At 44.9% G+C, this 13,133-nt stretch overlaps 1 protein-coding gene across 5 annotated transcripts in view; it reads left to right on the top strand.

The window, feature by feature from the left end:
* Positions 1-5,106, top strand: part of PPIL6 (peptidylprolyl isomerase like 6) — a 46,309-nt gene extending 41,203 nt beyond the window's left edge. For all 5 annotated transcript variants that reach the window (XM_073022409.1, XM_073022408.1, XM_008007364.3 and 2 more), the window contains one exon: positions 2,351-5,106. In XM_073022409.1, coding sequence (XP_072878510.1) covers positions 2,351-2,358 — 8 coding nt within the window. In that variant the 3' untranslated portion in view covers positions 2,359-5,106. The remainder of the gene's footprint in view (positions 1-2,350) is intronic.
* Positions 5,107-13,133: the final 8,027 nt, after the last annotated feature.

Genomic DNA, 13,133 nt, shown 5'->3' with positions numbered 1-13,133 from the left:
TTTCACCGTGTTGGCCAAGCTAGTCTCGAACTCTAGACCTCAAGTGATCCGCCTGCCTCAGCCTCCCAAAGTGCTGGGATTACAGGTGTGAATCACTGCAACTCCCAGCCTATAATTAAGTTTAAATAGCCACATGTAGCTAGTGGCGACCATACTGGGCAGTGTAGGTCTAGAGTAACTCCTACGATTTGGGAACTGATTGGAGGGGTGGTACCATTCACCAAGATGGAGACTATAAGGAGGAGGATTTGGGAGAGAAGATCATGAGTTCAAGTTGGACAAGTTTCATATTAGGATACCTATAGGATAGCCAGTTGGTGGCATCCCAGGAGGTGGATATTCAAGCTGAGTCAGAGCTGGAAATGTAATTTGGACGCAATTTGTAGACTACCAGCCAAGCTGCAGCCAGGCCATAGTACCATCACCCCAAGAACAGTCTCTGTGCCTTTGCTTATCTTGTCTTGTTGGAGAACAGGCTTCGTACTGTCTTTGGACAGAAATGAATCTATTTATCCTCTGCCCTTCATCCTCGGAACGTGTCTTGTATTGTCCTGTGTCGTGGTTTTTTTTTTTTTTTTGGATGGCAAAAATAGATCCCAAAGGCAAAGAGAGGGCTAGAGTACAGTTGGTGTTGGCACCGACCATGCCCCTGTAAAGGTTCATGAGATGGAAGTTGCACCTTTCCCCTCAGCCACTGTCCCAGCCCAAGCACTGACAGCGGGCACCAGTCCTATGTCTTGGCCTGTCTCTCTGCCCTCTTTTAATTGAAAGAACCATCAGAAGTCTAGCTCCACTCCCCAGAAAGTTCTAGCTCATGGCCAGCAAGTGTCTATGGAGATCTAAACTAGCATGGCTTTTTTTATTTTTTATTTTTTTAAATTTTATTTTATTTATTTATTTTTTTTTTGAGATGAGTCTCACTCTATGGCCCAGGCTGAGTGCAGTGGTGCAAACTCAGTTCACTGCAACCTCTACCTCCTGGGTTGAAGCAATTCTCCTGCCTCAGCCTCCCGAGCAGCTGGGATTACAGGCGTGTACCACCAAGCCCAGCTAATTTTTGGTATTTTAATAGAGACAGGGTTTCACCATGTTGTCCCCAGGTTAGTCTCGAACTCCTGTGCTCAGGCAGTCTGCCTTCCTTGGCCTCCCAAAGTGTTGGGATTACAGGCATGAGTCACCACATCAGTCGAAACTAGCATAGTTTTGAGCTGTCTTTTATTCAGCCACTCAGTGGATGTTGTCAGGTGCTTGCTGTGTGCCAGGCATTATGCTAGGCACTGAGCCTGAGCACAAGCATGATCCCTGCCGTCATGAGAGAATTAGAAATCAGTCAAAGAAGCATACAAATAAATGTAAAGTTTCAACCCTGGCAACTTCTCTAAAGGAGAGAGAGGGAACTTAACATAAGCAAGGTGGCCTGGGAAACTTCCCCAAGGAAGTGATGACTGAGCTGAGGTCTGAAGGAAGACCAGGAGGTGACCATGCCAAAGGGTAGGGGTTGGGGAGTAACACAGGAGCTGTGGAAGAAGGGAGTGTGGAGCTCTTGAGGTACTGAAAGCCAGTCTGGCTGGCGCAGAGAGCAAGAGGAAGCATGTGGCCCAACCTCCCTGAGAGGCCATGGGAGATAGACCATGCAGGCCCTGGTAGGCAATGGCAGGGATTTTTTGTCTTCATCCTAAGGATAATGGGAAATTATTGTGTTTTGAGCAAGCAGATGAAAACAGATTGCTATTTCTAAAAGACCATGCTGGCCAGGTGTGGTGGCTCACACATATAATCCCAGCACTTTGGGAGGCCAAAGTGGGAGGACTGCTTGAGGCCAGGAGTTCAAGACCAGCCTGGCAATAGCAAGATCCTTTCTCTACAAAAATAAATAAATAAAAATATTGGCCAGGCCTAGTGGCACACACCTGTAAGCACTGGCTACTCAGGAGGCTGAGGCAGAAGGATCACTTGAGCTAGGAGGTCAAGGCTGTAGTGAGCTAAGATCATGCCACGGCACTCCAGCCTGGGCAACAGAGTGAGACCCTGTCTCAAAAAACAAAAAAAAAAAAAGAAAAAAAAAAGTCACCCTGACAGCAGGGAGATGAACAGAGGGGAAGGTGCCAAGCAGATGGAGGAAGCCAGCTCAGAGCTGCAGCAGGAGGCCAGCTGCCTGGATGATGGTCCTGGGTACTGTAGGTGTGGCAAAGTGCGCACATCCAGAGAGGTGTAGGATACTTAGAGCTGATGTTCATTTAATTTGTAGGAAATAATCTTGACTATAGCTGGGTAGGACTCCATTTCGGAATGTAAGTTAAATATGAAAACTTATGACTGACTAAATTTTCTGATTTTTTCTCCTATGTAGGCAATTGATTGAAGGAACAGAAGTGCTTAAACAACTAGAATTAGTTCCAACAGAGAATGAAAGACCAATACATATGTGTAGAATTACTGACAGTGGAGATCCTTATGCTTGATTTTCATATCAATATTTTCTGTGATAATTTATTACTTTGTATCTGATCAGCTGTTTGTAGATTTAATTAAACAGTACTTGATAAATTGTAATTTGAAAGCTGTGGCAGACACTGTAGGTTGCCTCGTCGACACCCAATCCCTCCCCATCTTCCTTTCCTGTCTCTGTCATAGAGACTGTGAAAGGACAATACTCAGTTTCCTAGACTCCTTCTCAGCTACGGGTGGCCACAAGAGATGGTTGTGGCCAGTGAGACAGGAGTAGAATGCCAGTGGTCCTGCCCCTTCCCCTTCGTCCTGTCTGGAATGTGGAGAGGCTGGAGCTGCAGCTGTCATCTTGTGGCCATAAAGAAAAGGCCGAGGCCAGGTGCGGTAGCTCATGCCTGTAATCCCAGCACTTGGGAGGCCGAGGCAGGTGGATCACGAGGTCAAGAGATCGAGACCATCCTGGCCAACATGGTGAAACCCTGTCTCTACTAAAACTATAAAAATTAGCTGGGCATGGTGGCATGCACCTGTAGTCCTAGCTACTCGGGAAGCTGAGACAGAGGAATCGCTTGAACCCGGGAGGCAAAGGTTGCAGTGAGCCGAGATTCTGCCACTGCACTCCAGCCTGGCGACAGAGTGAGACTGTCTCAAAAACAAAAAAACAAACAACAAAAAAAACGGCCAAGTACTGCAGAGATGTCAGCCCCAATCTCTTGAGCTGCAGAACCAATACCAGCAACCACCTACTCTGGACTTCTTAGTATATGAGACTAACAGAGCCCTGTATTATGTTGTTTATGTTACTGTTGGTGGTTGAGAATTTTGTTACTTGTAGACAAAAAAAATTCTTAATTTAGCAACATACTTGATAGCCTAAGACATTTGTAATAAAATTATGTTCTTATTTGTAACTACATGTACTCCCAGGAGAAACTTGGTAATTAACCAAATAGGAATGATGCAAAAGAAAAAGCAATTCGTTTTAATATTTTATTGTTTATACATAGCATTCAGAAAGGGTATCTATACTTTGGATGTTTTCATACATGACATGAACATCATCCTTATCTCTCTGAGCCATACCAACCCTGTGAAAACCAAGGGATTGTGTTACAGTCTCCGTGGTGGCTGACTCATGTGATGTTACTGGAGATTCAGCTTTATCACTACTCTGTAGTCTAAAGTTCTCAAGCTCATATCACCTGGGGAGCTTTTAAAATGTGACCTAACAGACCTTGTCCTTGACCTACTGAGGCAGAGTTCCCAGGCGTCGGGCAGAGATTCTGTGTTTATTTGGTTCTTTCCCCAGGGTTCCCAGGCATGGGGCACAGATTCTGTGTGCATTTAGCTCTTTCCCCAGGGTTCCCATTTAGACAGCTGGGCACTAGTCATCTGGGAATCACTGCAAGGTATAAGGAACTGGTTCCAGCCCCCATGGTGTAGTGTAGTCAGCAGAGTGCTTGACTGTGCTGTTGGTGACCTTGCTCAGCTCCTGTTACACCACTACCCTATGCCCTTGCTCTGCCCAGACTGAGGGGGCTTTTCTTTTCTTTTTTTTTTTTTTTATTTTTTGAGACGGAGTTTCGCTCCGTCGCCCAGGCTGGAGTGCAGTGGTGCAATCTTGGCTTACTGCAAGCTCTGCCTCCGGGTTCACACCATTCTCCTGCCTCAGCCTCCTGAGTAGCTGGGACTACAGGCGCCTGCCACCATGCCTGGCTAATTTTTTGTATTTTCAGTAGAGACGGGGTTTCACCATGTTAGCCAGGATGGTCTCGATCTCCTGACCTCGTGACCTGCCTAAACCTTGGCCTCCCAAAGTGCTGGGATTACAGGCGTGAGCCACTGCGCCCAGCCGAGAGTGCTTTTCTTACCCTAAGCAGAATGAGGTTTGTCTTCCAAGAACAATCTCTATTTACATCAGTCTTAAAGGGGCAGGCTTCTGATAGATATGGGGCTTGCCAACAGTAGGCATAGACTTTTTTTTTCTTTTGAAATAATTATAGATTCACAGGAAGTTGCAAAAAAAAGTACAGAGCAGTCCTGTGTATCTTTCACCCATTTTCCCCAGTGGTTACACTTACAAAATGGTAGTACAATATCAAAACCAGGCAGTTGACATTGGTACCATGTGTGTGATGCCATTTTATCATGAGTATAATCATGTAACCAATACTACAGAGAAAATATAGAACCTTTCCAGCACCTCAAAGACCCCCTTCCAGTACCCCTTTACAGTCACACCCGCTCCCCTGCCCCCTGCCATCCCTAACTCCTGACAACCGGCATTTGCTTATTTTTATGACAGCTTTATTGCTATATGACATATGCTTTATGCTAAGACCTAAGGTGGATGGGAGGAAGCAGACCGCCTATGTTATATTCTCAATTGACCCAGAGAAGCATAGTGTTAAGAATGTGTGTTCTAGAGCCAGACTGCCAGGGTTCAAATCCTGGCTCTGCCATTCCCTAGCTGTACAAACTCAGGTAAGAACTTTTCTGTGCCTCAATTCCTTCATCCGAGAAACAGTGGTACCTACCACATAGGATTGTTGTGAGGGTTCCATGAATCAATAATTTGTGTAAAGAACCTATAAGAGGACCTGGTCTGCTGTAAGCACTCGATAAATTTAATAATAAATTACTAATGTGTAACCTTCAGGGCTGGTCTGCTGTAAGCGCTTGATACATGTAATAATAAATTACTAATGTGTAGTCTTCAGGGTGTAGCCTCAGAGCTTGGACTTTCTGAATGCTCTCCAATGACTCTGACAGCCAGATTTGGGAATCCCTGAGGAGAGTCTCCCTCTTCCTGTACTCACAGACTTCTGGGCAGTCTGAGAACTTGGGTGATTTGTCTGCAGCTTCCAGACTCTCTCGCTGGGCCTTTGCCCAGGTTCCTCAGGTCACACTGGGGACATCTCAGACAAAAGGGAGATGGGCTTGCCACCAGGATTCAAAACAATTGGTGAATGAAAACTGATTCTTTGCAAGGAGCCCAGTTAAAACACATGGCAAGCGTTGCTCATGTAATAACAAGCAGCAGGGCAGTTCTTACTGGTGATGAACCTATGTATTAATGGCATTAGGCATTTTATCTGATGTTGTGAAAGAACTGGAATATTTGCGTGGGTGTAAGAAACTGATTCCAGCTCCCTTTGTCAGCAGCAATAGAAAGATAGAACTCTGCCAGTCTTCTAAAGGATGGCGAGTTCATGGTCCCTTTGTTCACTCTAACTTTCCACTTCTGGGCTGCAGAAACTTCAACCACAGATCTATGCAGTGGTTCTTATCACCAGCACTTAAAAGTATACACACTGATACTTCTGTGCTAGAATGATTTGTATGTTTAACCTCCTGGTTGAAGAAACTGGTTGTCAGAAGGACTCAAAAGTTTACTCCAACGAACTCCACACGTTAAGACTTTGATGTAACCAAACTGAAATATATTAATTAAATAGAAGGGATTCTAGATTTTCCCACATCTATAGATAGGACCATAAAGGCCTTCTGATGATTTACACAAAATGCTAAGTTATATATCTAAACTTGCCCTAAATGCTGATATGGCAAAGTCAAGTACATACGCTGTATCTTATACTAGGCCATGTGAATAAGGGAGTGCATATCTAAACATTTTTTCTTCTATGGGGAGATTTCTTCTATGGGGAAGTATTTAAAATTCTATCCAAGGAATTTATTTGCCCCTACTGCAAACAGTGCTGGTTATTTGTTAAGGAATGGATAGTCTGGCAACCTCAGGATTCCAGACCTGAGTTTTTATACATATTTTAAGTGAAGCATATTTGTTTGAGAACCACCTGTCCAGCAATGTGATGGTCAAATCACTTAACCTTTCACTGTCCTCATTTGTAAAAAATAACAGAAGTTGAGTTGCTAGCTTTCTTCTGGCTCTAAAACGTCAGTGATTTTTCTGAGTAAATGTATAAAATAAAAATTTCTTAAGTGAAATGGGGGTACATCTGTTTCAGTGTTCTGAGGATTGAGATAGCAAGTGAAGGTGCTTCTAATAGTGCTTGGCACACAGATATTCCGTAAGAATTAGTTTCCCTTCTGAAACATCTCCCCGCAAAAACCAGTCAAGCTACCACTAAGAGAATATCATCATCATCATTTCAAGAAATATCAAGCCCTTTTTATACTGAGTATTAGCAGTTCTCACTAACACCAGATTAACTGTCAGTCAACTGAACTAATTCAAAGGTATAAAATTAAAATTGGTCTCTACCACACCTAGCAATATTCTGTCTTATGGAGATTAATTTTTTAAACTATATTGATCTTACCATCCCCTACACTTCCCAAAAGTGGAATCACCACCACTTAAATCTGGCAAGTCTTAAGACTTTCATATATCATATGAAATATTGGTGACAAACTCAGTAGTAATATGTACAACATGAATTACAAGTTGCATATTTGATAGAGGGCTTTGTAAGTATGGTGATAAATCACAGGTTCTTTTACTTTAGCATGCGTCAGAATGCCGGGGCCTGTCAAACACAGATTGCTGGACCTCAGAGTTTCTGATTCAGTGGCTCTGGGCAGGGCTGGAGAATTTGAACAAGTTCAAGGTGATGCTGCTGCTGCTGCTGCTGCTGCTGCTGGTCTGGAGAGCACACTTTAAGAACCGATGGGATATATTAGAGACAGATCTATGAGAGACCTGTGGCACACAGGTATGTAGAAAAGTCATAACAGTAAAGTGTAACCTACAACAGAGGAGGAAGAATGAAGGAAACTGACAAGAAACCTTGATTTCATCAAGGCAGCAGAGGAGGTACGTTATGTTGACCAATTAGACAGTGACCAGAACCCTGTTGCAAGGTGCTGAGGTTCTTAGCTGGGTCAGATGTGAGACCTCCAAGTGCTGGACAGTGGCAACATGGTAGTCAGGTTATGAGGGAGGGACTTGGACACTTGGGCTGCTCAGGACATGCACTTTGCCAGTCAACACAGAATTACTAGAATATTTTAATAACCAGAGTGGCCATGAGGTGTGTTCTGGCTGAAAATCAGCTCTCCAAGACAGGATCGGAAGAAGCACGGTGAATACCTAGGGACAAGGGGAAGTCATAGCTAATCCAAGATAGCAGCAAGTCGCCTGAGGTATAGTTTAGCTTGAACTTGGAGGTTATTCCTAAGGAACAAATCAGGAAAAAGCTTCATTTCCTAAAGGACCAAAAGATGTGATGCAAAGAGCTCTAGCAGACCCAGGGTTTGAAGCAGAAAAAAATGCATCTCAGGCCGGGCGTGGTGGCTCTTTGGGAGGCTGAGGCGGGCGGATCACGAGGTCAGGAAATTGAGACCATCCTGGCTAACACGGTGAAACCCCATCTCTACTAAAAATACAAAAAATTAGCTGGGCATGGTGGCCGGCGCCTGTAGTCCCAGCTACTCAGGAGGCTGAGGCAGGAGAATGGCGTGGACCCAGGAGGCAGAGCTTGCAGTGAGCAGAGATCGTGCCACTGCACTCCAGCCTGGGTGACAGAGTGAGACTCCATCTCAAAAAAACAAAACAAAACAAAAATCATGCATCTCAGGTGCCAGCCTAAAGGGAACCTGGGCTGGGGCCATGACTCCTGCACAACCAGGAGGTTTGTGCTGTTTGTGTGCTAACCTTACATATGTTTGTAAAGAAAGAAGCAAAAACAGTATGTCTTGATGTAATTTTGTAGATGAATCACTGTTAAGAATTGCAGGCCTGGCATGGTGGCTCATGCTTGTAATCCCTGCACTTTGGGAGGCCGGGGGGGTGGGGGGAAGATTGCTTGAGCTCAGCAGTTCTAGACCAGCCTGAGGAACATGGTGAAACCCCGTCTCAAGCAAAAATACAAAAAATTAGCCGGGTGTGGTGGCACACCCAGCTATTCAGGAAACTGCGGTGGGAGGATCACTTGAGCCCAGGGAGGCATAGGTTGCAGTGAGCTTAGATTGCACCAGTTTGACTGAAATAAGCCAGTTTGTTCATTTATTCATTTTTTTCTCAAAAAAGAAAAAATTGCAGCGGTTTAGGATAGAATACTTTTGTGCAAGCCATAGTGTAAAGCAGTGTTCTCCAACTTTTTTTTTTTTTTTTAATGAGATGGAGTCTCGCTCTGTCACCCAGCTGGAGTGCAATGGCATGATCTTGGCTCACTGCAACCCCCACCTCCTGGGTTCAAGCAAATTTCCTGCCTCAGCCTCTCAAGAAGCTGGGATTACAGGTGCCCGCCATCACGCCTGGCTAATTTTTGTATTTTTAGCAGAGATGGGGTTTTGCCTGGTTTGGCCAGGCTGGTCTCAAACTCCTGACCTCAGGTGATCTGCCGCCTTGGCCTCCCAAAGTGCTGGGATTACAGGCGTGAGCCACTGCATCTGGCTGTTCTTCAACTTTAAGACTACACACATGTACATATCTTCTGGGAATCTTGTTAAAATGTAGGTTCTGATTCAGGAGATCTGAGGCGGAGGCCTGAAGTTCGGCATTTCTGATGCATTTCCACATGATATAATTTCCACATGATATAAATGATACTGGTTCGAGAACCACACTCTGAAAAGCAAGGGTAAAGAACTGGTTTTCCAACTAAGCTGCAGATTAGAAACACCTGGGAAGCTTTTAAAACTCCTGATGCTCAGACATTATTCCAGACCAATTAAATCAGTACCTAGGCATTAGTATCAGTATTTTTCAACACCCACCACCACCACTGCTGCCACCAGGTAGTTCCAATGTGCAGCCAAGGTTAACAACAACTGCTCTGAAGTATCATGTTCCCCTCTGGTGCCCTGGCACACTTTTCAAAGAAACATCCATAAAGCGGAGAGCCTCCTAATGAGAGTATCTCTAGAATTTCACCCTCAATTGTAATCACAATATTAATAGTAAGACTCTGCATATACAGTTTTAGCTCACTAATATTTGATTTGTCCAATCCTTCTCTTTGTCAAAACGGATTCAAATACTACTAAATGAGCTTTAATATATGCTGTTAAAACTGTCTTATAGATGCCAGCCCTTGCTTCCCACCCATACTCCTCTAGATGAATCTGCCCTGACCCACAGCTGAAGAGTTCAGGGAGCTATTTGTAGCAGCTGCCCTCCTACGCTTATTTTTTTATTCTATTCTATTCTATTATCTTTTATTTTTTGAGGCGGAGTCTCACTCTGTTGCCCAGGCTGGAAGGCAGTGGTGCAATCTTGGCTCACTGCAACCTCTGCCTCCCGGGTTCAATAGATTCTTCTGCCTCAACCCCCCAAGTAGCTGGGATTACAGGTGCCTGCCACCACGCCGAGCTCCTCCTGTACTTTTCAATGCAGCTAATTATTGGCAAGGGTGGACAACTGACTGAAATAAGCCAGTCTGTTCATTTATTCATTTAAAAAAAAATTAAGTGCAGGGAATAAACTGGTGAGCACTGTCTCTATTCTGAGTTAATCTAGCGAGAAAGACAATTGTTAAATAAAGCAGTATATGCTTTGTTACGGGCAAGTCCAGGGTGCACAGAGCAGGAACATTTTTTGTAGTCTGGGAGTGGGGAGAAAGGGGTAGTTGAATATTTTAAGGATAGCTTAAGATGGAAGTGACAGCTTGGCTGAGAGACCTGAAAGTAGAAGTAGGAGTTGGTCAGATGCCAGAAGGGAATAAGAATGGTCTAGGCAGAAGAAATTGCACGGATGAAGATCCACATGCAGAAGAAAACATGACCAGTTAGGATAATTGGAAGCTCTAGTGTAGACTGCATGGATGGTGTCAGAGCAGACAGTAGGTAACAGACAGGTTGGGAAGGCATGGTACTCAGTCAAGTTATCTCTTTCAAGAGTTGTAACTGTAATACTGGGCAATAGAGATGACTGGCTGTGGGGATACAGATCTGGCAATGTCCTGTAGGGGTGAAGCCTGAACTCCTAGCAAACCAGCTCCACACGCTAGGGATTCCTCCTTTTTTTTTTTTTTTTTTTTTTTTTGAGTCAGAGTCTCGCTCTGTCGCCCAGGCAGGAGTACAGTGGAACGATCTCGGCTCCCTGCAAGCTCCGCCTCCCGAGTTTTTTTAGTAGAGACAGGTTTTCACGTGTTAGCCAGGATGGTCTCTATCTCCTGACCTCGTGATCCGCCCGCCTCGGCCTCCCAAAGTGCTGGGATTACAGGCGTGAGCCACCGCGCCCGGCCGGATTCCTCCTTTTAGGTTCAAGTCTCCATTGGCCCTCACACATTTGATTTCCCACCCCTGAACACCTGTAAGATTTACTGTCATATTCTTACAGTGAATGGATTCCCTTTAACACAAGCGAGTACAAGAGGGTTTGTACTTCTTGCTATCAAGTAGTGGAGCCAAACCTCTGATTATTAAGGGGCCACTGGATGTTAGTTATAGCTAGAAGGCAGGGTCCTGTTTGTAGTGTTAGTCTGTTTATTTGGGGAAAGGTATTGACATAAGGCTGAAGCATTGTATGAAAATTTGCTGTTTAAAAATCTTAGCGGGAGCTTATACTGCTAGAAGATTCACAAGCGCAGAAGCACTCTGTTTTGCTGCTTTCAAGAAAATAAATGGTTAAGAAGGTGGCTCTAACAACCAATCAACAACCTAATTGCAAGCAAAGTGTCTAAGGAAATAACCTGAGTGATGGCTGACCTTGCAGGCAGAACTCTCTGAGGGTGCTTTTCAACTGTGATTTTACCCCCAGGGGACATTTAACAATATCGGGAGGTATTTTTGGTAGTCACAACTGAGAAGTGGGGTGCTTCTGGCATCCAGTGGGTAGAGGCTGCTGAACATCCAACAATGCACAGGACAAACAAGAATGAGTCGGCCTGAAATCTCGACAGTGCCAAGATTGAGAAACCCTGCTCTATGACAACAATAAACAGAACCTCACTCTTTCAGGAACTGAAAAAACAAAAACAAAAACAAAAAAAAAAACTGTCTCTCTGAAATGGTGAAAATGACTTTGGAACTCCTTTGATCTACCTCTACAGTTGCCACGCAAAATAAAATAAACCAATAGTTTCTAGTCTTAAAACAAGAGCGTGAAATGTCCCTTTATCAGGACTGAGGAATATCTGAGGACTAGAGTTGAACATTCAGGTGACAAACTGTTAAACAATGGTCTCCACAGAGGAGTGTGTTTATCCTAGGGTAGAAAGAAGACAACACACCGGGTTCTGAGAACAGAGCTTCCATTTACTTTTTTTTCTTTCTTTTTTTTTGAGACGGAGTCTTTCTCTGTTACCCAGGCTGGAGGGCAGTGGCGCGATCTCGGCTCACCGCAACCTCCGCCTCTCAAGTACAAGCGATCCTCCTGCCTCAGCCCCGATAGTAGCTGGGATTACAGGCACGAGCCACCATGCCTGGCTAATTTTTGTATTTTTAGGAGAGACGGGGTTTCACTATGTTGGCCAGGCTGGTCTCAAACTCCTGACCTCAGGTGATCCACCCGCCTTGGCCTCCCAAAGTACTGGGATTGCAGGCGTAAGCCACCGCCCCTGGCCCCTATTTACATTCTTAACCTTAAAAAAAAATTAAAGTTGCCTTGTGCTTTCATTTGGTCTGGGTGCCAGACAAGTGTTAAATACAGAGCGAGGCCTCCTGAGAGAAGAGCAGACACTTCGTTTGAAGGAATGATGGTGGGAGCTCACTTCCCTGAGAGTATTCTTCTGTCCATGGTCTGGATCAGTCAAAATTATCAGCTTTTGTTTACATCCAAGCAACACTACTCCAACTAGCGTAGGTATTGGAACAAATGTTCATAGTCCTGAGGGTACGACACTGATAAGATCCCAAGGGGAAATAAAAAGCTTTCTATTTGAGCAAAAAGGTAAAGCACTATGCAGTCATCTTTTTTGGCGTTCGTGGCACATCATAACAGATCTCACGAAAGCAATTAAAATTCCTATATTATTAGGATAACTTTGCGTAATTAAAATCACATAAGTGTACAACAGCTGAAAACACAGCATTAAATACAACTTTGAAGTCTAATTTTTACCACTTGATAACCGTATGAAACTTTGCGAACATTTTGTGAGTCTTGGCAGTAGATGGCGCTCACCCTTACTAAATAAAAGTCTTAGCAGTGCCTGAACACTAACAGGCACTTAAGAATCCAGCTCTGATGCCAGGCAATCCCGTATCCAGGTCAGGTCACTTTTCTAAGTCTCAATTTCCTCACTGGTAATGTGGGGGTGGCAGCCGCCCCAGTGGCCTCCAACTCAGACAGCTTTTGATTCTCTGACTACAGTGGTGGAGTTGACACAGACCGGCTGCTGCAACCGCCGCCTGAAATAGCAATTCGGAAAAGTCAGGCTGAGAAAGTGACAGAGTAGACGCTCTGCGGCTCTGACCCGGGCGGCGCCTCAGCAGCCCACACTACGTGGGCGGCAAAGCACAAACTCCTTAACCACGTGGTGCCTCCATTCCCCTAGGGAGTCCCATCATAGGATAACTTCCAGCAAAATCAATCTTCAAGAAAAAAGGAAGGGGTCCTGCAGAGAATATAAGGAAACACTCTGGGGATCCGGCAGCACAGCACAAACTTAGTTCTTGTGAGCCGCACAAAACCAACTTCCGCCCCAGCGGAGTTGCGTCCGGAAGGCGCGGCCCTGGAGGTCACGTGGGGCCGCGGAATTACGGCCTAGCGAGGCGGTCAGGTGGACGCCGTAGGCTACGTCATGTCGGCTGTTCCA

This window comes from Chlorocebus sabaeus, chromosome 13 (genome assembly GCF_047675955.1).
Source record: "Chlorocebus sabaeus isolate Y175 chromosome 13, mChlSab1.0.hap1, whole genome shotgun sequence".
NCBI lineage: Eukaryota > Metazoa > Chordata > Mammalia > Primates > Cercopithecidae > Chlorocebus > Chlorocebus sabaeus.
The sequence above is the reverse complement of the archived record's forward strand: the minus strand, read 5'-3'. Positions and strand labels throughout refer to the sequence as shown.